The sequence below is a fragment of the Balaenoptera musculus genome, chromosome 3 (genome assembly GCF_009873245.2).
Source record: "Balaenoptera musculus isolate JJ_BM4_2016_0621 chromosome 3, mBalMus1.pri.v3, whole genome shotgun sequence".
Lineage (NCBI taxonomy): Eukaryota > Metazoa > Chordata > Mammalia > Artiodactyla > Balaenopteridae > Balaenoptera > Balaenoptera musculus.
Window position 1 is genome coordinate 94,100,652 of NC_045787.1, and position 22,544 is coordinate 94,123,195.

Genomic DNA, 22,544 nt, shown 5'->3' on the forward strand with positions numbered 1-22,544 from the left:
CCAACCTGCTAGTGAGTGGACCAGGTCTTGACACAGCTGGCTGTGGGGCCTCAGTTGTCCCAGGGCTTGTGTATGCCTGCTTGTTTGTGGGGTTGTGGGCCCAGAAGCTCCCTGGGCTGGTTTCCACCCACTGGAGGTTGAGGTCAAGTCCCAGGGCTAATGCTGGCCTACTGGCAGATCCAGGTCCTGGGGTCTCTAGCTGTGGGGCCCCAGTGGCCCCAAAGTTGGTGTTGGCACACAGGTGGGATAGGCTAGAGCTAGTGCCAGCCCGCTGATGGGTGCATTTGGGTCCTGGGGTCTCTGGCTGTGGGGACCCAGGAGTCCCGGGTGTTAGTGCCAGCCCTCTGGTGGGTGGGGCTGTGTCTTGACCTGGCTGGAGTTCAGGGGATCCTTCAGCAGGCTGCCTGCTAATCGGTGGTGCTGTGTCCCTTCCCAGCTAGCTGCTTGGCCTGGAGCGATCCAAGTCTAGTGCAGACTGGCTGGTGGGTGGGGCCTGGTCCCGGCACTAATAAGCTAAAGGGAGGATTCTGAAATGGCGTTTACCACTGCCAGTGTCCTCGTGGCTGGATGAGCTCCCACAAATGGCTGCTGCCAGCGTCTATGTCCCCAGGGTGAGTCCCAATTGCCTCCTGCTTCACTGGGATAAGCAAGTGGGTCTGACCCAGGCTCCTTTCAAATTACTGCTTCTGCCCTGGGTCCCGGAAAGTGTGAGATTTTTGTGCACGCCCTTTAAGAGTGGAGTCTCTTTCCCACAGCCTTCTGGCTCTTCCAAAAGGAAGCCCCACTGGCCTTCAAAGCCAAATGTCCTGGGGGCTCATCTTCCCAGTGCAGAACCCCTGGGCCGGGAAGTCCAATGTGGGGCTTGGACTCCTCACTCCTTGGGGAGAACCTCTGCAATTGTGATTATCCTCCAGTTTGTGGGTCACCTATGGGGGTGGGGACTCTGGGCAGCTGGTGCTGATATCTCTGAGGGGACACATTAGGCTGGGTCTAAGGGATGGGGGTGGGATCCTGAGAACTGGAATCCAACAGCCACTGTCAGGAGCAAGAATCATTGCTGAGGTGTTGCTGGCAGAAACAAGAAGCGAACAGGAAGGAGCAAGCCCCTTTGCTCCTCCAGCCTTCTCTTGTCCCTCAGCGCCCCCTGTTGGCAGAGCTTGCAAAATCAAAGCGTGGTTTGCAGGGTCCCTAACATTACACAGCTGAGAATAAAAAGGTGGATTTGGAACTGACAGACAATGGCTTAATCACCTACTCAGGTCAGTATAATTATTCTGATTTTAACACATGGGGAAACAGAGGCTTAAAGACACAGTGCTGGGAGAGGCAGAAGTCAGAATTTAAGATCAACTCTTTTACCACCAAACCCCATTTGCTTTGGGTTTTTCTTTTAACTGTCAGCTTAGGACATGGTTAATATGCTGAGAAGGCACAGGTGAACATTTTTAATCCACACGCACCTACGGTAAGCCAGACAGCAGGCAGCTCTTAGAAATAACAGGCAGTGCTTCATGTAGATATGGTTGTTCAACACAAAGGAAAACTTTCTAAAAATGACTTTTTAAAGAAAGTTAAATTTGGACTTGTACTGAAAAGAAACTTTAGGTGAATGCATTTAAATAGGTTGTTGCTTCTACTTTGCAAACATTATTTAGACAGATTTTTATGGAATTGCAAACGTTCTAAAAAAACTGGCTTCATGCTGTCAAATCACTATTTATTATGGTTTATAATTGCATTTTGAAATATAGACTGTACAGGAAGTACAGCTTAAGGATACTTTATTGATATAAGTAAACTTTATTGATACAAATGAATATGCTTACATTACCCAAGAATATGCTATGTTACTCATGAAAGCTAGCTTTAGCTGAAATGCTGAGTTCCTATAGTTTGCATAAACCATAAAAAGGATTGAAAAGGATTTTTAAATCATAAATCATAAAAAGGATTTAAGTGAATCCTAAGTTAAATATATCAGAAATTTAATTCAACATAAATTCTAATTGCAGATGTCAAATGTGTGGAATCTATTAGTGTTGAATTTATTGATGCATTTTGAATGTCCTTATTGATGTTTCTCTTTTAAAAGCAATTAATGACTTTTTTTTGTTGGTTTTATATATGTTCTCATTTCATATTGGAAACTCTCCTCCTCTGAGCGTCCCTTTTCTCAGCAGCAAAGTGAAAGTATTGCACTGCATTAGTGGTTTTCTCTAGGGCTTCTTAGACGTATTTTATGGGTTGCATAGCTGTTGATTAAGTATAGCCAATTCTTGATTATGTCAGCCACGGGTGAGGGGGTGGGTTAGGGTTGGGGAAGCTTGGACAAAGAGAATGCTTGGGATGGCTCTTGTGCCCAATCCCCACTTCAATTAGGATAGCTCCAGTTTTGTTGGCTTCATATATTAGGGTTTATTTAGAGAAAAATCTAAAAAGCAGTGTGTGAAAACTGTTGGACTATATGATCTGCAAAGCCCTTTGCAGGTGTGACACCACGTTGACACTACATAAGTCATCTTGGGCTGCAGCCTCCACACATCCCCTCTTCAGAGTCCCCTTCTTTACCTCCGAAATGACTCACCTTTGACTGTAGAAGTCAAACAAATTACATTGGATGAAGACAAAAATTCTAGAGCCAGTGTGCATTTTGACTGATCCTTGGTCACTAAGAAACATCCCCTCTACATGGCATTCTTGCAGTAGAAAGGGTTATTGTTTCTTAAATCTATTTTAATTCTAGATTAAGGTTTTGCGCCATCTGCTGGAAGTATTTATTTTTGCAATACTATGAGAGAACTGTACATTTATTCTCAGAAGTATCTTTAAAAATATTTATTAATACTTAAAAAAATTGTAAAGTACATGTTTATTACAGGAAATGGATAAGTGTAGAAAATAATAAAGCGTAAGACAAAAATCCGGAGATACCTACTGTCAATAGCTAGCGTTTTTTCTTTATACATACAAGAATATGTTATCATGAGGTTTGGTTTGTGTTTTGTGTTTTGGGGGTTTTTTTGTTGAAGTATAGTTGGCTTACAATGTTGTGGTAGTTTCAGGTGTACAGCAAAGTGATTCAGTTATACGTGTGAGATATATATATATATATTCTTTTTCAGACTCTTTCCCATTATAGTTTATTGTAAGATATTGAATCTAGTTCCCTGTGCTATACAGTAGTTCCTTGTTGTTTATCTATTTTATATACAGTAGTGTGTATCTGTTAATCCCAAACTCCCAACTTATCCCTCCCCGCCCCAGTTTCCCCTTTGGTAACCATAAGTTTGTTTTCTATGTCTGTGAGTCTGTTTCAGTTTTTTAAATAAGAAAAACACAAGTTTGAGATCAACACTATGCTGATTTAGGTTACAACAGTAGTAGAAAGAGAGGACACATTACAGATGTGAGATTCTTTGGGAGGGAGTGCTCTCAGGCCCTGTTGTGTGTGAACCTTAAGGTTTGCTTTGCCAATTATGCAAGGCAGGGATCTTACCCTCCAACTTAACTGGGCAGGGTGGGATAGAGATAGGGTTGAGGGAGTGGGTTAGACCCTAGGAAAAGTGCATTATATTGCTCAGATTCCCAGGAAACAGATCCCCAGATTACTATTTCCAGCAGTAAATGTGACATTGCTCCTTTCTGTTAGTGTCTGTGTATTGAACACCAGTGTGCTAGTTGCTATGACACATGCTATAGAATGAAGAAGTCTTACAGATGCTGCTCTGAAGTGAGAGAAGTCTATCATGAGAGATAAGTATGTAGATGATTAACTACAGCACAAGTTTGGAGACATAGAAGCAGGGGTGCTGACCCTCATTGGGCAGGGGGACTGAGAGGAAAGCATAATGTGGGTCCTGGAGGTGGGAACATTCCTGTCATTTAGTGTCAGGTTAATGAAGGATGCAGTGACAATAAGGCTGGGAAAGTAGACGTAGGTCATGTCATCAAAGGCTGAGGATCACAAAGCACCACCAAGTTGCTGGAGGAGGAAAGTGACACGGTGTAAGAGGATTTTAGGACGACAACCATGGTAGCGACGTGTGGAGATACGAAGAAGGACAGAAGGCAGAGAAACCAGGTTAGGATCCCAAGTTGACCTGGTAACTCTGGGGGGTCTGAAACAGATGAAAATTCCTTATTCAATGTACTTAGGAAACAGAGCACAGTCAGAAAACCACATCCCATGAATAATTACTGCTAAATAAAGTAAAATTTGGACCCAATTGTGAAAGCAATCTGAGAGCGAATATATGTTTCTGTGGATCACTAACAATATGCAGAGCCTTCCAAAATGAAGTAGCAGACCTTGAGGGAAACTAGAAACACTTTCCTTGGAATTGAAAGCCTCAGACAGGCTTCCAGCACGTCCCTGGGGCCTGAGTGACAGAGAAAATGGGGCAGAGTTTGGTGACACACAGACAAGCTACACTTGCTGTTGGAGTGGTAGGATGGGGGAGACAGGGTGGGTGGCAATCAGCCCTGCAGGTATTGATCAGTAAAAGAACCAGGGACATTCCAAGCTGAATTGCAAGTCAGGAGCACATGTGAAGCCAGAAAGAATGGCCTCCGTGCAAAGACCAGAGATAATCAGGAAGGATCAGAATGGAACCTCTGCAAAGGCACTAGGAAGAAAGAAAAACCAAATAACTGATAAAAAATACATAGCAGAACAAATACACCATAAAGCAGAAGAAAATATGAACAAAGTTCTCCATGGAATAAAAAAAATTAGGAAACATTTCCTCTTTGAAACAAGAAATCAAATCAGAGATAGGATTCAAAAGAGATATGAAAAAAGGAGAGAAGAAGAGAAAAAGTAACCTGAGCTGGCTGAGACAAACCTACTGAGATTTATGTCCAAAAATGCTTATATTAGAAAAATAAGGAATCAAAATAAATGAGCTAAGCATACATCTTAAGACAATGGAAAAATAAAATTAAAATATACCCAAAATAGAAGGACATGAAATAGAAAAGAAAGAAAGAAAGAAAGAAGGAGAGAAAGGAAGAAAGACAGAAAGAAAGACAGAAAGAAAGAAAGAAAGAAAGAAAGAAAGAAAGAAAGAAAGAAAGAAAGAAAGAAAGAAAGAAAGAAAGAGAAAGAAAGAAAGAAAGAAAGAGAAGAGAGAGCTTTTCTTTGACAAGATGAGAAATGTTTGAGAGAGAAGTAGTAAAACACTAGTACTAGGAATAAAAAGGGAAGGATAACAACAGATGCTGCAGACATAAAAGAAAACTTGATGCTATTATGAAAAAATTTATGTCAATAAGTTTGAAAACTTTGGAGAAATGGTTAAAATTAAGGTCCTAGAAATACGTGACCTACTAAAACTGTCTCAAGAAGGGGAAAAAAAAATCCCTCTAGAGTCTCATTTGGAATCTACTTCTTTAACAGTAAAGTATGTGTATCTTTTGTCTTATTAACAAATACAGTTCCATGATATCATTTTAATGGCTACATTGTATTATATAATTTTGTTTGATAATTAAGTCATTAAATTTTTACTCTCCCAACCTAGGAACTCTATAATCTAGCAGTTATACAATATGTGAACTTTTGCAAAGAGCTTTGTCTTTTCTTAGAAGAAATTCCCCAAAGAGGAATTGCTGGGTCAAAGATGCCTGTTTTAAAGCTTTTGTTACACAACAAATGTCTATAATTTTTTTAAGGTGTGATGGGAAGGCATTCCTGGAAGAAAGAGTAACAGGAACAAATTTAGGTACAGCAAATATGAAACGTGTTCTGAGAATGAAAGAGTTCATGAAGTGCTCTATGATGTTAGTAAATCAAATTAGTAGAGCAGTATTAGCATAATATTAATTATGTTCTAGTAATAACAAATAAAATGCTAATAACAAATAGTAAATATATAATAATAGTAGTAAATATAATAGTAATATGGTAAAACAATTCAATGTTTTTAAAAAGAAAATTGTTCACCTGTACAACATGTACACTTATACTGATCTCTATTCAGGTAAGAAATTGTGTAAAACCATCTTAATGGTTTTCCAAAACAGAGCTGCTGGGGGTCCTGAAGTTGCATAACTCTGCTAATTCTCCTCTCCCTTGCCTTATTTCATCTTCCCACCAACCACCCTATTTTTGTCATTGGGAACGACATTCATTAGAGTCTATATAAATACACAGATGCTATTGCAGTGCACTTGGAGTTCAGCCTTACCGTAGCCAGCACAACCCCTCCCACCTCCCACTAGTCTCTTCTCCTCCTACCTACAGCTTTTGCTTGGAGCAGCTCCATCCTCCTAGAATACACACCCCACTCCCTCTCTACCTGAGTTTTCCCTGTCCATTTTTTAAGATTAACTCAATTGCCACCTCTCCTTGGGAGCCCTTCTTGATACCTCTCTTCCCAGGGAAAACCAGCTGTTCCTCCACTCCCTCCACTGGCCCTGGCAGTGTCCTGAGCACGTGTGATGCACATCTTGTATTTATTTGTTTACATATGTCCTTCTACTAGACTTGAGCTCTTTAAGGACAAGAACCATGTCTTATTTGTCGTTTTATTTCGTGCCTACCAATAGCGGTATTTAATCAATGCTTGCTAAGTGAATGATTTGAAGAGTAGTCGTAATAGATCCCAGTGAGCACCTCCAGTGATGGAGCCATTGGTCCTAGTTCAGATTACCAGCTTCATTCACTTCTGACCCTTCATGGTGTTTCCCACTAGGAAGTTTGTTCTTTCAAAAGTACAACTCACTAGAGCTTCACAGTGTAACAGTACCTTAATCAAACAAAAACCACAGTGAACCTGTAATTCACCAGACAGTAAGGATTTGTCTCTTTGAGATCTTTCCAGTAGAGGGTTGGATAAGCCCAGTGAGAGCTTGTTCAGTAGCTGCTTAGAAGGCTGCTAATGCATTTAAGAAGTTAAACTAGAGAGTTTCCTACCACAGCCCCTCCCTAGATTTTCATGACTCTCAAAGTCAGTGACTTTTTAATTATTTTATAAGCCACACCCTACATCACATTAAGTTTATTAAGATTATTTGGCTACAAGTAACAAATTTTCTTATATCCCCTTCTTTCTTACACGAGGGTAGTATACCTTCTTACATGAAGGCTAAATACTCTTTTGTACTATGTTATTTTCATTTAATAGTATACTCTGGAAATCACTCTATATCATTTCATAGAGATCTTCCTTATTCTTTTTTCACAGCTGTATAGTACTCTATGTTTATGGTACATGTGGATGTACCATACTTTATTCAACCACTCCCCTGTGTCTGGGCATTCCAATATTTCACAGTTTAAAAAATACTACAATAAATGAGCTTATGAGTGGTGTTATTTTTAAAGTAACAGTTGACCCTTGAACAATGTGGGGTTTGGGGTGCTGACCCACTATGATGGCAAAAATCCAAGTATAACTTGTAGTCAGCCCTCCATATCCAGAGTTCCTCTGTGTCTGAGGTTTTTCACAATCCATGGATTCAACCATCAGCAGATTCAACCATCCGTGGCTAGTGTAGTACTGTAGTATTTAATATTGAAAAAAAAATCCCGTGTATAAGTGGACCTGTGCAGTTCAAACCCATGTTGTTCAAGGGTCAACTATACAGTGTATGTTACAAATTCATACACAGATAGCTACAAACTGACAAATTAAATTATGTAACTCATGAGCATAAAGAATTTTACTCTCCAGGAATTAACAGGTAACTGAGGAATGTTTTAGTATGTGAATCCTTAATTTTTAAAAAGCAACCAATTTTAAATTACATCAACTTAAGGTCTAGAAAACCTAAGAACATCTGAAGAGGAAAAAAAATTTTTTTCTTAGTCAAAGTCATGACAAAGTGCAATAAATTCAGGACTAGCAAATTTAGCAAGGTATTATGAACTTTAAAAAATACTCTTCCATCTTTTAAAATTTTACTGTTATCTTTTTTAAAAATGATGTAAATTTCCTCTGAAGATTTGCTACTTAAATCATTAGTTTGAAAAGCTATTAGATTTTATTTTTTTTTAACCAGGTCTCTATTTTTTTTAATTGAGGTATAGTTAACTTACAATGTTGTGTTAGTTTCAAGTGTACAGCAAAGTGATTCAGTTATGTGTATGTGTATGTATATATATATATATATATATATATATATATATATATATATATGTTGTTTTTCAGATTCTTTTCCATTACAGGTTATTACAAGATATTGAATATAGTTCCCTGTGCTATTAAAAAAAAGGCCATTAGATTTTACTTGAGAAACTTGGAAATAACACAGGAAATTATTTTGTATAATTTATATTCTTTTTTTCTTTTTTTTTGGCTGTGCTGGGTGGCACGCAGGATCTTAGTTCCCCAACCAGGGATCGAACCTGTGTCCCCTGCATTGGGAGCACAGAGTCTTAACCGCTGGACCGCCAGGGAAATCCCCTATATTCTTTTCTAAATTGAAGAAATAAGAGGAAGTAATAACTTTTGAACTTGTGGCACATTTATTTCTTAGCACTTAAATTTTTAAAAAAGGTTTTCAGTTGGGACTTTTCTTGGTTGGTCACAATCCTTATCCTTTTGAAGATTTTCCTCCAGTTTTAAGAGGATTACTGCCTTGTATTTGGCCCTTGATATGTTTGTTCTTTCTGTAGCATCTTGTGTGGTAAGATCCGTGAAAAGTACTTTCTGCTGTTAAGTGTGTAAGAATATTATTCAGCCATAAAAAGGAACGAAATTGGGTCATTTGTAGAGAGGTGTACGGACCTAGAGACTGTCATACAGAGTGAAGTAAGTCAGAAAGATAAAAAATATCGTATATTAACGCATATATGTGGAATCTAGAAAAATGGTACAGATGAACCAGTATGCAAGGCAGAAATAGAGACAGACATACAGAACAAACGTATGGACACCAAGGGGAGAAAGTGGGCGGTCGGGGGGTGGTGGTGGGATGAATTGGGAGATTGGGATTGACATATATACACTAATATGTATAAAATAGATAACTAATAAGAACCTGCTGTATAAAAAAATAAATTTAAAAAAAAAAAAGAATAAAGCTAAACATTGGCCAAAGCATGTATTTTTGTAAGGTGTGATTGACTGTGGAAAAAGTCTGGTAGGATTTTTACCTGATTTGAGGTTTATCAATCCTTAATTGGCAAGATGGAATTGGCAATTCTTAAATGGCAAGATGACAAATTTTTGATGGGCAAAATTTACTGCGTAATCTCAAAAATATAGCCTTTGCCTAATGGTTATAAAGTTCAGGTCAAACATACTTAATTCTGGTACCCCCTTAAGGTTTTGCATCACTGCCGGATGGATTGCAAACTCTTAAAACTGAAGGTTTTGTTTCCTCTCCTTGTTTTTGCTGCAAAAGTAATTAGGAATGAAATGGCGGTTTTTACCCTATAATTCACAAATGAATGAGGTGGGTATTAACCTGCCTGGGAAGTGGTTTTAATGACTCACAGCACAATAGCTGAGTCCTGGTGGCAGAGGACAATGATTAGAGGGCTGTCATTTAGAGATTAATATGTCTTAGTCACAGCTTATAAACGTGGTTTAGTTTTCTCCTGGGACAACCCAGTTTTTTCCTAAATGGTTTTTAGTTTAAATATATATATGCAATATCGTGTATATTTTTTATATGCAGTACTTACAGTGTAATCTCAAAAACATAGCAGTTACTTAACGGATATAAAGTTCAGGTCAAATATATTTAATTCCGGCACCACCTTCAGGTTTTATATCATTGCCTGATGGGTTGGAAGCTCTTGTAACTGACGATTTTGTTTCCTTTCCTTGTTCTTTGCAAGAATACTACATATATGTATCTATAATGTGTGTGTGAGTATGTGTGTATATATACTGGGCTATTTACACTGAAGTATAAAAATAGCCAGGCAGCAATTGGCTGTTAACATTAGTTGAATATCTGAAGTCGAGATGTGACACTGAGCAGTACAGTCAGATCGTAAACTCTAGATTCACTGCTTATTGCAGATGCAAGATGGATGAGCAGACGAATGATCATTCCCTGATTTCATATGATTTTCGATAGACTCATGGTGGAAGAGAGAGTTAACAATTACACCCACCTCCCACCCCCTCCGTTTTTCCACCTCTCCTCCTCTCAGCCACTATTACGAGAGTTAAGGAGCACCTTAGGGGCCTTCTGACTTTTCCTCCGGAGGGTTCTATGGTTTCGCAGCAAAACAAAGAAACAAGGCAGTACAGTTTCTCTTTTTGTCCAGTGTTCTTCCCTTCTTTGTCAACCAACTTAAAGGTATGTGTACTTTCTCTTTACAGCCCAGTGCTTCAGCTTGGCAAGGCAACTCTCATTAAGAAGTAGGCACTAACAAAACTGTGAAAAGCATCGTTGGAAAGACGCTCCTTTTCAGATGATGCACTTAAACTTGATTTCCTCTGAGGCTGGTAGAGAGAGAAGAGGCAAAAGCAGGTCACGGAATGTTGACTCTGAATGATATTGCCATATTAACGTGTTGTAGTTAAGAGCAGAAGAAAGTTGGGGTTCTTTTGTTGCAGGCATGAAACTGAAAACTAAGAAATGAGCATAAAAAGACGTTAGGGATCTAGAAAAAAGGACCTCCACACTTGAAATATGGGATGAGTGGTTTTGAAGTATATTTATCAGGACAATGCTGAATGTATATTTATCAGCATAAGGCTGAAATGGCCCAGGCTGCTGTCTCATAAAAGAATTTTCTTTCTTCTCTGCTTTCCATCGATGGGGCAGAGTAAGCAGACAGGTTTCGGTTTTTTATAATCTGTTTTTTAAAGTTGCAAGGAAGAATTTAAATGTATAATTCAAGAGATCCAGATTTTAAGTGAGGTGTGAGTAGAGAGGCCCTCGGGGATGCTGATCTGTAACTGACCCAGAAGAGCCCTTCAGTGGCTTTGGTTTCAGAGCGACCCCAGACTGTAGCCTTCCCGGCGTTAGCAAAAAAAAAAAAAAGCAATGATATGGTTGCATTGCTTATCAGATTCTCTACTGAGTGCATTTCAAATTATTTTAAATCTATGATAGCGTTTTCACATTATTTTACATTGAGCCACAGAAGGGTGTGTATGTGTGTGTGTGTGTGTGTTTTGGCAAATCCAGCAATAAAAGTGTTCCTAGGAATCTTTACACACTGCAAATAAAGTTGTTTCTAAAGCATTAACATTGTTTATCTAAAAACACTCTCAAAGGCTTGGATCAAAATTACTTTTAATTCTTACAGACAAATGGCATTGGAGATTTTGTTGGAGGTTACGGAGTTTTGTGGCTTTGAAAACAGTTGAATCATCTGGGAGGGAGCAGCGAGGGAATGATTGAATTGATCACCAGCACAGCAGTTGTTTCTCTTCCAAATATGTCCCTGGTGGGATTTGGCTCACCTGCCAATTATCTCAGTGATCTGTCATTTTTACCAAGGATGGGAACTGAGGCTAGAGACAGAATGAGATTGAAATAGCTTGACTCTCTACTGCAAGGGCTTTGAATGAAAATATGCATGTGTGTTTTACTTCTAAATATTTTCTGAGGGGTGTCTGACAGGTAGTGTCTCTGAATAAACCCCTTTATCTGCTACTGAGTAAAAGTGGAGACCAACTTTTGAGCAAGAGTTGAAACTGAACGCTTTTCCTCTTCTGATAATTTGCTAGTGTCCTTAGGGATAAAAGTAGAAAAAATACTCCACCTTGTGCAAGACACCAACAGCTTACATAAATTCAACCTTACCGTGCTGGAGGCATCCTGAAGATAAGGGTAAGTGCTTACCGTGTGAGTCATTTTACTGCATTTCCCTGGGTGACCTGTGCCTCAGAGTGAGCAGGAAGGTGGGGCTCTGGACCCAGTGCTGTTTCTAGGGTGACCTAGTTCCTGAGGCCTCATAGAGCGTGGAACTTGCCAGGGTGTATAGATCTGGGGTTTAAAGGTAAACATAATTCAACCATGCTGGCTCCTATATGTGTGTAAGTAAGTCAACTACTTCATCCGATTCCTAACCTGAGAAACTGGAGAAAGGCCTGGCTGTATAGGGCCTTTCCCAGGCAGCATTTTCTGAAGGCATTTTCAAGGGTGACTTTGTCTATGTGTGACTTTCTTCTTTCCAGCTGACTTCCAAATCCAATCCTGAGGTCAGAGGTGGCTCATGTGTCTGAGATGGGAACCTTTTTCCCAGCGCACTTTGGAGGTGTATGCTATGACAGAGGAACTGTATGAGGCAAACTTGAGATGATCATCTAAATGCATCTTCCCCTGTTCCTAGTCCGGGCTTCATTCTGAACAAGCTCTGTGTGGCTCGGGTTGATTATATCCCATCGCTTAGCAATAGCCTATGTAGAGATGATGGTCATCATTAAAATCAGTCTCGAAGCAGTGTAACATCCCCAAAACGGCTTAGTTGGGGAGGTCAGACAAGTCTGGATTTTAAACGCCTGTGGCCTAAATGATCTTTCTGGGCCTCAGTTTTCTCATCTGTAAAATATTCAATAGAAATAACAGTATCTAGTTCAGAGTGTTGCAGTGGAATTAAATGAAATAATATATGTAGAATGGTTAGCAAAGTGCTTGGCACATAGTAGGTGCCTAATAATTAGCATTATTAGCATAGTATTTATGAAATATGAATTGAGTACTAACAAAGAAGTAGTTCTAGGGGGAGATAAAGAAAGGTATAAGACTGCTTCCAGAGCTAAATTGCTAATAGAGGTAGGAACTTGCACGTGAAAGTTGAACTAACCACAGAAGGAAGATGAGTGTCACAGCCAAAATGCACTCCATTGCTACTCAAAGTTCCTGTTCATGGTGAATCAAGATTGGGCCAGAACGGAAATCAGTGAACTGCCTCCTCCAGATAGATAGTCTTGCTCTGGAGATAAACATCAGCTAAACTATCCAATGTACCCAGTGACGTGGTTGACATCCATTCTGGCCCAAGCCTGGTGCTAAACTGTTGCCCGATCCTCGGGCCATACTTTAAGGACGGCTGCTCTTGGAGTCTGTGTTATGTCTGCCACTTGGGGGAGCCGCTTCTCTTTGGGCTAGACTATACTGTGGATTTTTACAGGCAATCTGACATATGTTAGGACAAAACAGAGAGCTGGTTAATTTGATGTCATACACTTTGTGTTTCATTGAATGCATTTCCCCATGATATACCATGTTGCTTCCAGCCCTATCCTTGAAAATGAGCATCTTCTACAGCCAGGAGCGGTTGTTTCTCATCACCATGATCAATGAGGTGGCAGCAGTAGGTTCTCCCTGCCTCTTTGCAAGGGTTCTTAATCTTATTTTTGTGTGTCATGGACTCCTTTGGTCAGCTGTTACATCTATGGGCCATTTCTCAGGATGATTTTTTTTTCAGAATGATGTTTTTAATCATATAAAATGAAATCTGTAAGGTTACAAAGGAAACCAATTATATTGAAATACACTTACCAAAATGTTAAAAACAAGTTATGATGGTGATATATGTTTTATTATCAACGCATCAAATAAGATCTAGCGGCAGATCTAAGAACTACCATCATTTTGAAGATGAGTGTCAATAACGTTTTGACATATCTACAACTGTAATGAGTTATAAAAACATCGGTCAAAAGTGCTACGCAGACTATTGTGGTTTGTTGGTTGCCTTATAATAAAAGGCAATGCCAGAATTTCAGTTAGAGGTTAGTGAAAATAAATATGTGTTCTTTATTCATCCAAGTTCAAGGACCCCCTGCTTTCCTTCTCTGGTTAAGAACCCCTGCCTGGGAAATGCCAAGCAGGGAAAAAAGGGAGTTCTGAACCATTTTATTACTTTTCCTGGGACAGATATTTTGGGTTCCTAATAAAATCCAATTACAATTTCAGGCCCTGGTGAAATTCTATTATAACTTCCATTTGCTTTATTCAGAATATGAATAAATACAAGTAAGTTTTCCCCCAAATCTATATTTGGAGACCTACATTTCATGAAGGACTTAACCAAAGGCATCTTGGGTGGAGGATTTGCATAAAATATTCATTTCTCCTAATGCAGTTAACTGGATGCTCTTTCAGAAGATTTTCTTGCTTGCAAAGGTGATCATAAAGTCCTATCTATTCCCATGTGGAAGAAAATTTGTTACATGAAGAAGCTAGAAGGTTTAGGGCCCCGCTGGGGGCAATTTTCTTGAGGAAGCTTCAAACAGAGCCCAAGAGAGAAAGGAATCTTGGAGGATCAGAGAGATGGGGAGGCTTCTTGGAGCAGAGAGATAAACCAGAGTTCAAAGGGGAAGGAATGAGCTAGGTAAGAGATGGGGGGATGGTAACAGGAGCAGGGAGGTCAGTAGCTTTGGCCCAAGGTAAGGAATGCAGGGAGGTGAGCCTAGACACGTTGCTGGAGTCGGTTGTGATGGACCTTCACTGATACACCAGGGATGTGGGATGTTATTGACAGAGGGGAGTCACGGAAGTCTTTTCATAGGAATAAGATAAAGACATTTCTGGTTTAGGAATATCAACATGACCACAATGTTTTGGATAAATTTGGGGTAGGAAGAAATTATGGGCAATAGTTTTAGGATCAGATGGCAAAACTGGATGAAGAAAATTATACCTATCCTAATATCTCCCATAATTGCCTATGGATAGGATTCACCTGGAGAACTTATTCATTATACAGATCACCACGATTTTCCTCTGCAAATGATAACCCCAGTAGGGCTGGCATTTGACAGGGAATTTATCATTTTTAAAATAGCTCCATGTGATTTTATCTCCAGACAACTTGGAAAATGCTCCCTGGGAATGTTTGGCTGATCAGATGTGAAATTGCATGTGACAGTGTCAAAGCCAAAACTGCACCAGATCAAGTGAAACAGGCAAAGTAGATTTTATTCAAGGCTATCATAGGGAAGGAAAGCCAGAACTCAGTCTGAGCTCAACTCCACTGAAATAAAAGTTGGGAATAAAATACTAGAGGACTTTAGGGGAGAGATTGATCCCTGGGATGTGTTGGGCACATTGAGTAATTCCTGAGCTTGCAAATGTTTTTCTCTGTGATTAGGTCACTTGTGTTTGCTAATTGGCACTCACCAATCCACCAATTAGCAAGTTAGGCTTCTACCTTCCCACAGAGACTGGCAAATAGGAACCCAGTCTTTCTGGTTGATTGCATTTCAAAGGGATGGCTCCTAGTCCTTGAGAAAGACCTTCTGGGGTTATAAAACTGGCCGAGGCTGGGAGAAGATTTACATCTCAATGGAGCAGAGAAAGAATTTACCACGACATGTTTTCTGAAGTAAAGGATCTAAGAAAAGGGAGGTCAAGGCAAAGAGTCAGGAGAAGGCTGAAGTTTAGTCAAACTGAGGGGAACGATAAGCCCATCTTGGTCAAGGGTAAGGTACTACTATTACTACCATGACTACTACTACTGCTATCTTTAGGGTGGCTTCTCCCTGATACCGAATGGAAAGGAAGAATCAATGTTAGGAATGTTAGGAAAGAAAAATCAACACGTCTTCCTAACCTAATGTTGGGAACTGGAGCGGAGGATACAGAAGAGTGAACAATCCGTGTCTAGTGGCCCTAGACATAGGGAGAATGGAGAGGCATTGGTGGAATTGGAATTTCCAGTTGGCAGGCAGAGTGGCGGTGCCAGATGAACTGGTCAAGCCTAACTGCTCAGGTCCTTTGGTAGAAACAGCGCCCTGCACTCAGCACAGGTAGTTGACGAGAGACGGGAGAGGCAGCAGGGTTGCGGAAGCCTCTGGATCGTGGTCCTTTCTGGCAGAACACTGCAGAGCAGCCTGGACTGTGCATTTGTGATTGTCAACCTGCGTTAGCTTCACCTGACACACACACACACACACACACACACACACACGCACGCATCTTGTATGTGTGTGTGTGTGTGTGTGTGTGTGTATGTATATATATAGAAGTATTTAAAAGTAAATTACAGGCATTTAAGCAACTGAGTTTTATGGAAAACTGATGACGTCCATTTAGCACAAGTTGTGTTAGAAATTTGTCAGGAAACTTGGTTGAGGTGGTTGGAGCTTTTAGAGGCATCCTGGGCAATGATTTCTGAAAAGGTTATAATGAAACCAGGGGAGCGGAGAAGATTTTCACAAAGTTACTGGGGATGTACTACGACATTAACGTGTCTTATTCTCTTTCAAGGGAGTAAGCGTAAAGGGGGAAGATTGGAAGTCTAAGAATTCCTAGTCCTCCTGAGCAGGAGTGGCTGGTCCCAGGGTCGCCTGCTCCAGCGAGGTCTCTGATGCGAAGAACTGTAAAAGGTACAGTTGATTTGCTCATGGAACACCAGGCTGAGAAGAGCATCAGTAAGGTGTTCTGGGCGGAGTCAGATGCAGGATTTAAGAGTGAGTGGTCAAAAAAAGGAAACCAGGGGAGCAAATGGCTTTTCTAGTAAGTCTGGGTTTCAAAGAAAGTAAGATGTAGGGAGAGAGCAGGAAAGTCACAGGATTAAGTTCCTTGGGATATGTGATATTAATGCGTTTTACTTTTCTCCAATTACTTTTTTTAGTGATCAGAAATGAGTGAACAATCAGAAAAAAACAATTCCACGCAAGAGAAACATGCAGGTCAAAGTTCTCCTGAGAAAAACTGTCAAATCGGACAGAAGCAACTGGTATGGCTCGTGGATACTATGATTCCATGGTATCTGGGGAGTTTGCAACTTGGGGATCTCTGAGATGCCCCAGATTTGGGTGGGAAGGTAGGCCCCATCAGGATTCCACAGGAAGGATCTCTGCCCCTTAGTGCTAATGGGGCTTCTCCTCGTCTTCACCCCGCTGTCATGAAGCTGGTCTCATCTTAACCTATCTCCTCTGTGCCTCTCAGTACCCAGAGTCCTGTGCAATAAAATCCTACCCTTGGAGTAGAAAATTTGTAGAGAATATGGTCAAATATTTTTATTTAACAAATCCTTGGGGTTTTTTTTTCCCATGATATGCTAGTACCTGTTCTAAAGCTTGGTATATGTTCATTCACCTAACCCTTATCACAAGATACTGTTGTTAACCCATTTTGCAGAAGGAGAAACTGAGGCTTAGAAGAAGTAGGAACTTGCTCAAAGCACTCCAGTAACAAGTGGCAGAGCCAAGATCTGAACAGAGGCATCTAAACTCTTGCTTTGCTACTGAGAATAATAGTAGATCATGCTAAGTTGTGTTTATTGCGCAGCTATACCTAAATACAGAATCATTTCATAAGGTTGTTTGTAAAACAAACCCATACACACAAACCAAAATGAAATTTTAAAGAAACATACCTATATTATTTTAGACTGACTAGACTATTATTAAGCTAAAGAAACTGCAGAAAAGCCTGAGATTCTGTTACTAATTTGTTACCTTGAAATTCATACATTGAAAGTTTCCCTTTGGTTTCGAAATGTAGTATTTCATATATGTGTTAGCCTAAGTGTTTTGGGGCCACTCAGATTATTTTCTTCTAAAATCCTTCAGAGGAGCATTCCCTTCACTTCTGACGTATGTGCTGCATGTTCAAAATTAATTATCAGGACTGATTGAAGTATCTTTATTGCTTGTCTTTCCAATTAGGCCCCATTTAATTTCGAATTATAAATATCCCAAAACAGAGACTTGTGAACATTTCCACTAACACGCTATTTTGTCATTCAAGCCAGGTTTTCTTCTTGCAATCTGGTTTTGACTGAGAGGGGATCCTTCAGGTGGCTGCATTCCGCATCAGAGCCCTGATGGGGTCCACGCTCCCAGGGCAGTGAGTGCTGAGATGCCGTAGAGCGCTGAAGGGGAGGGTTGTGTGTACTGTGTGTTCTCACTGTGTTTTGAGATACTTTACCTGGGCAGAAGGGCTTTTACTCCCTTGTCATTATCCACCATAAAATGGTAATTCTGACTTTCATCCCCAGCAGATTTGAGAAGCCAAGGGGTGTTTTGCAGGTATAAAGGGAATTCTTCTGTTCCCCCTTGATTGTTTTTTTATTTTTTTATTATACATAGTTTTACACTATGTTTTTGTTTATTCAGAAAGAATGACCTAATTTGAAAAATTTTACATCATCTTTTGAAACTTAATCTGATTAAATTGTTTACTACTCTAGCTAAAACAACTAAGCTTTCATGCCATTATGGTAAAAGTTACAGAAACTTCATTCTGATGCTGTGTAAAGCAGATAAAATTATGTAGTTCTTACTACTAATACATTTTATTTGTTTATTTGTTTCATAGCAACAGATAGAGCGACAGTTAAAATGCTTGGCATTTCAAAATCCCGGACCACAGGTAGCAGACTTTAATCCTGAAACAAGGCAGCAGAAAAAGAAAGCACGAATGTCAAAGATGAATGAGTATTTTTCTGTAAAGTACAAGTAAGATCATGATTTATTATATTTAATCTGTGGGATTACAAAATGCATGAATTCTCCTTGACAAAGCAATTAAATGTTGCCACTTTTTTATTATTTAAAAATGTATTTTCTAAAGTACAATATCACCCCTTATGTCTGGAAGTTAGCAATTTCAAGAAATAGACTATAATCCCCAACTAGGCATCAGTTTTTTAACAACAGGCTTCAGAAGTCCTTGCACTAGAGTAATGGCTGTAGTAGGAGAGATGATTAAAAGTAAGAAAGATGTGCATTAGAAGGAGAAATAATATAACCATGGGAATGAATTCAAGTATCAGATGGGCACAGAAGTATCATAAATTCAATTATTGCTTGCACACCAGAGGCATAAATTAAGCAGACCATCAAGGAAAAGGTTGATATATTTGACTACATTAAAATTAAGAGTTTATGCCCTTTAAAAGACACTCTAAAAATAATGAGAGACAAATCACAAGGTGGGAGAAGTTATTTATGATCTAAAAGATCAGTATCTAAAATATATATGAATCAATAAGAAAAAGATAAACATCCTAAGAGAAAAACGAACCCAACAATGAACAGGCATTTCATAGAAGAAAAGGCTAGTGAACACTCAGGATGCTAAACCTTATTCATTGGTACAGTATGGGGAAGTGCCCCCCTGACCAGATGGGCAAAGAGTGCAGTCTTCTGATATCACTGTTGATGAAGCTATGGGACATGAATGAAGTGTAAAATAGTACAGCCTCTGTTTTAAAACAGCTTGGCATTACCTATGTACCTTATGACCTAACATATTCACTCCTGGGTGTATATCCTGGAAAAACTCATACATGTACAATAGGAGACGTGTTCAAGAAATTCATAGCATCCCTGCAATAGCAAAGAAAATAAAATAGTAATAACCCAAACGCCCACCCATAATGGAAAAGTTAAGTAGCTGGTATATTTGTACAGTGGAATACATATAGATGTGAAAATATCTGAATACAGCTGCATGTGCCACCATGGATGAATCTCAAATCATGATGTAGAATTAAAAAAGCAAATTACAGAAGGGGAAATGCGGTGTGCTTGGAGATACATACACCTATGGCATAATGAAAAGTAAAACAAGGAGATGATTTTTATGATATCAAGGTGTGGTTCCTTTTGGCCGAGTGGAGGGATGCAATGGATGGAGCATGAAGAGGGTGTCAAAGGCGCAACACCCCTTTATTAAGCTGGGCAGTGGATACGTGGAAGTGTGTTTTATTCTTTATCTCTGCATGTATGTTTTGTACACTTTATGTACATATGATAGCTCAGAACTATATAGAATATAGCATCAGATGGGCAGGAAACTGTAAGATTTGTGTCTTGATGTCTGAGTAAAGACAGGGAGTATTTGGGTGAAGGCACAGGGAGAAGGCTAGAGTCTGACCTGGGCTCTCTGTTGGCTGCATGACTCCCCATTCCCATCATTCCCATAATAGATTTCACATCTCCTTGTCTGTTGACACCTGCATTTCCTGGTGGGTTGTAGGAGCTCTCATACTTCAGATGAAGTGCTTCAAATGTAAATCCTCATCAGAAAGGCTGTCCTGCTACAGTGAGATAATCAGGCAAGTCTGCATAATGATCTTTAACCTTCCCCGCTTTATTGGGAGAGGGAAGAGGATGGAATAGCATTACCTAACAGGAAGGGAAGGAGGTGTTATGCCTGCTTGGGGGCCAAGGGTGCAGAAGGTCATAACTTCACAGCCTTTTCTGACTTCAACTGGTCCTAATGGATACAGGCTCTACACAGGTACTTTTGTCGTTCTCAGGATTTCAAGCAGCTCAGTACTGAAGGATTTATTTCAAGACGGTTTGGTTTTGAGAAGGTGGCAGAATCCTGGTGAAAGCCTTTCGCTTCCTGGACTCGTAGAGGCTCACAGGGGCAGTGTCGGGGCACAAAGCACGGTGTACTCACTGGTACAGAACTTCCTGCCGTTGCTCAGAGTTTATGACACCTTCTGCCCCCCACACTGGGTAAAAAAACAGAATCAGAAAGGGACAGCAGCAGTGGCATGAGGAGACTATTAGCAGAGGAATTTTCAGTTTGCTTGTTTTTGTTTTTAATGATATTGGTATAGTAACGGACAGTTCCAATGCTTATCTTGAGTCATTCAAAATGTGACTGTATTCACTGTAGTGCTTCTTCTTTTCTCTTTTTTTTTTTTTTAATTGAAGTATAGTTGATTTACAATGTTGTGTTAGTTTCAGCTGTATATAGTGCTTTTTCTTAAGAAAGGAAAAATGGATGTAATTTATCAGGGGAAATTCCATCAAGGATGGTTATATTTTTAAGTAAAAAATTGTAGAAGGAAATTTTAATAGCCTTTAATCAGCTACTCCTCAAAATTTGTTTAGGTGGGATATTACATTCCCCAGCATGCTGGAAAAAATGAAGCCTTACTCTAGGTGACAACCCTGACTGCCTTGGTAATTGGTGCATATTGACTGAATTTCCCAGGACATGTTGCCTAATAGCATTCGGAAGTGTTGCTGGGTCACCTTTAGGGTGCTGCTTCCTCAGAGTAAAGGGAGCCTACTTAGGAAGATTGCTACACAAGAATCTATTCTCAATGTTAAGGAAAACTGCACTGTCCTGTTAGTGTCATTCTTTTCCTTTGCAGAGTTCTGAAGAAGTACGACAAAAGCGGCAGGCTTATCTGCAACGACGCTGACCTGTGCGATTGCCTGGAGAAGAACTGCCTGGGTTGCTTCTACCCTTGCCCCAAGTGTAACTCCAACAAGTGTGGCCCTGAATGCCGCTGCAACCGCCGCTGGGTCTACGACGCCATCGTCACTGAGTCTGGGGAGGTCATCAGCACACTGCCCTTCAACGTTCCTGACTAGGAGCTGCCCTCGTGGGCTGATTGGTTTCTTCTTTACATTTAAGGCAACCTCTTTCTCTTGGGTGAATTTTAGGGCTGGGGGAAAATGTTTTAAAAAAACGTACTTAAGACTCATGTTCTGCGAAGCCATAGAACAGTGTGGAATGGGCCATCCTTCTCTAACCTTCCTGCTGTGACCTCTCAAATTCGTCTCCTTGTAACCCAAGAGAGTGCCTACAGATGGATATCAGCACCGACACCTCCATCGCTACTTTGGTCTCAGATTAAAAATCCCTTTCCTCTTTGCTGGTATCTTAGGAAATGGAGTCTGAAGATCTTCAGAATTCTGTAGCTGGGAGCTTGTCATGACATAGAACATAGAATCATACGTCTATAATAGCTAGTTCCCCTTAGAATCTTACACATCACTAGTTCTAAATCAGAATTGTTATTTGGCTTAAAAAAACCAAAACCTTGTGACTTGGCGTGCATACCCACAGTCTCATTTTTTTATTGTTGATATTTTAATAATATTAAAATGAAATGTAATACTTGGCAATATTTTTATTAAAAACTTGTATTTTATTTATGAAATGGAAACATTAGGACTGGAATATCCTAAAAGCCAGTGGTTTACATTGTTTTTTATTTCAGGATCAGTATTTCAGAATATTTTTTCAAAAGGAGGAAACTTAAGTTATTATATGAAAGCACATTGTTGTGTGTTGGCTAATTGAGTGCACTGATACCTAGTTGGCTAGATACATGATGTGGTCTTTTTCAATTCCGATACATTGTAGGAGGTTTATAGAAACTTCCACAGAGCCTTCTTTGAATTTGTTTTTAGGAGTCCTGTTTACCCTAACTCAGTGGTTCTCATCCTTCAGTGTACATCAGAATCACCTGGAAGACTGGTTGTATGGTAGATTTTTCTGCCCCACCCACAGAGTTTCTGATTAGGTCTGGGGCAGGGGTCAAGAATTTTATTTCCCAGGTGATGTTGATGCCACTGGTGTGGGGACTTGAAATGTTAGTTTTTTTTCCTGCCTAATCAGTTTCAAAAGCACTTATTACTGCACAATCCGCATGCAGGGGAAGGTTCCTGATAATTCTAGACTTGTTACTTGACAGTATGTTCTGGGACTAAAGTAACAAAATTCCTGCAAGGCATGCTGTGAGGGCACTATTCCTGTATGTGCAGCAGGAGAACTGACTCTGTTTCTCACAGAATTTACTGAGTTTTCCAGACTCAACTTTGTGCTACGTGTTTCCAATTCACTACCTTTAACCATCACAGCCCTGGGAGGAAGAAATCAAATTACCCAAGTCAGATCCTTTGAAGTGCTTCATCAGG

General features: G+C 39.9%; 1 protein-coding gene across 2 annotated transcripts; it reads left to right on the plus strand.

Moving 5' to 3' along the window:
- Positions 1-526: 526 nt before the first annotated feature.
- ARL14EPL (ADP ribosylation factor like GTPase 14 effector protein like) lies at positions 527-21,697 on the plus strand. Of its 2 annotated transcripts, XM_036847877.1 has the most exons (5): positions 527-611; positions 16,132-16,250; positions 16,499-16,603; positions 18,190-18,329; positions 20,990-21,697. In XM_036847877.1, the coding sequence occupies exons 3-5, from the start codon at positions 16,508-16,510 to the stop codon at positions 21,210-21,212; spliced, it is 459 nt and encodes a 152-aa protein (XP_036703772.1). In that variant the 5' UTR covers positions 527-611; positions 16,132-16,250; positions 16,499-16,507; the 3' UTR covers positions 21,213-21,697. The 2 variants fall into 2 exon arrangements, with proteins under 2 accessions (XP_036703772.1, XP_036703773.1); XM_036847878.1 differs by lacking the exons at positions 527-611; positions 16,132-16,250 and adding an exon at positions 3,873-4,081.
- Positions 21,698-22,544: the final 847 nt, after the last annotated feature.

Bases quoted from the DNA above. Each gene is read 5' to 3' on its own strand.
- ARL14EPL (XM_036847877.1), top strand. From the start codon at position 16,508: ATGAGTGAACAATCAGAAAAAAACAATTCCACGCAAGAGAAACATGCA. The intron at 16,604-18,189 runs GTATGGCTCGTG...TTTGTTTCATAG, and splicing joins AAATCGGACAGAAGCAACTG to CAACAGATAGAGCGACAGTT. The intron at 18,330-20,989 runs GTAAGATCATGA...TTTCCTTTGCAG, and splicing joins TATTTTTCTGTAAAGTACAA to AGTTCTGAAGAAGTACGACA.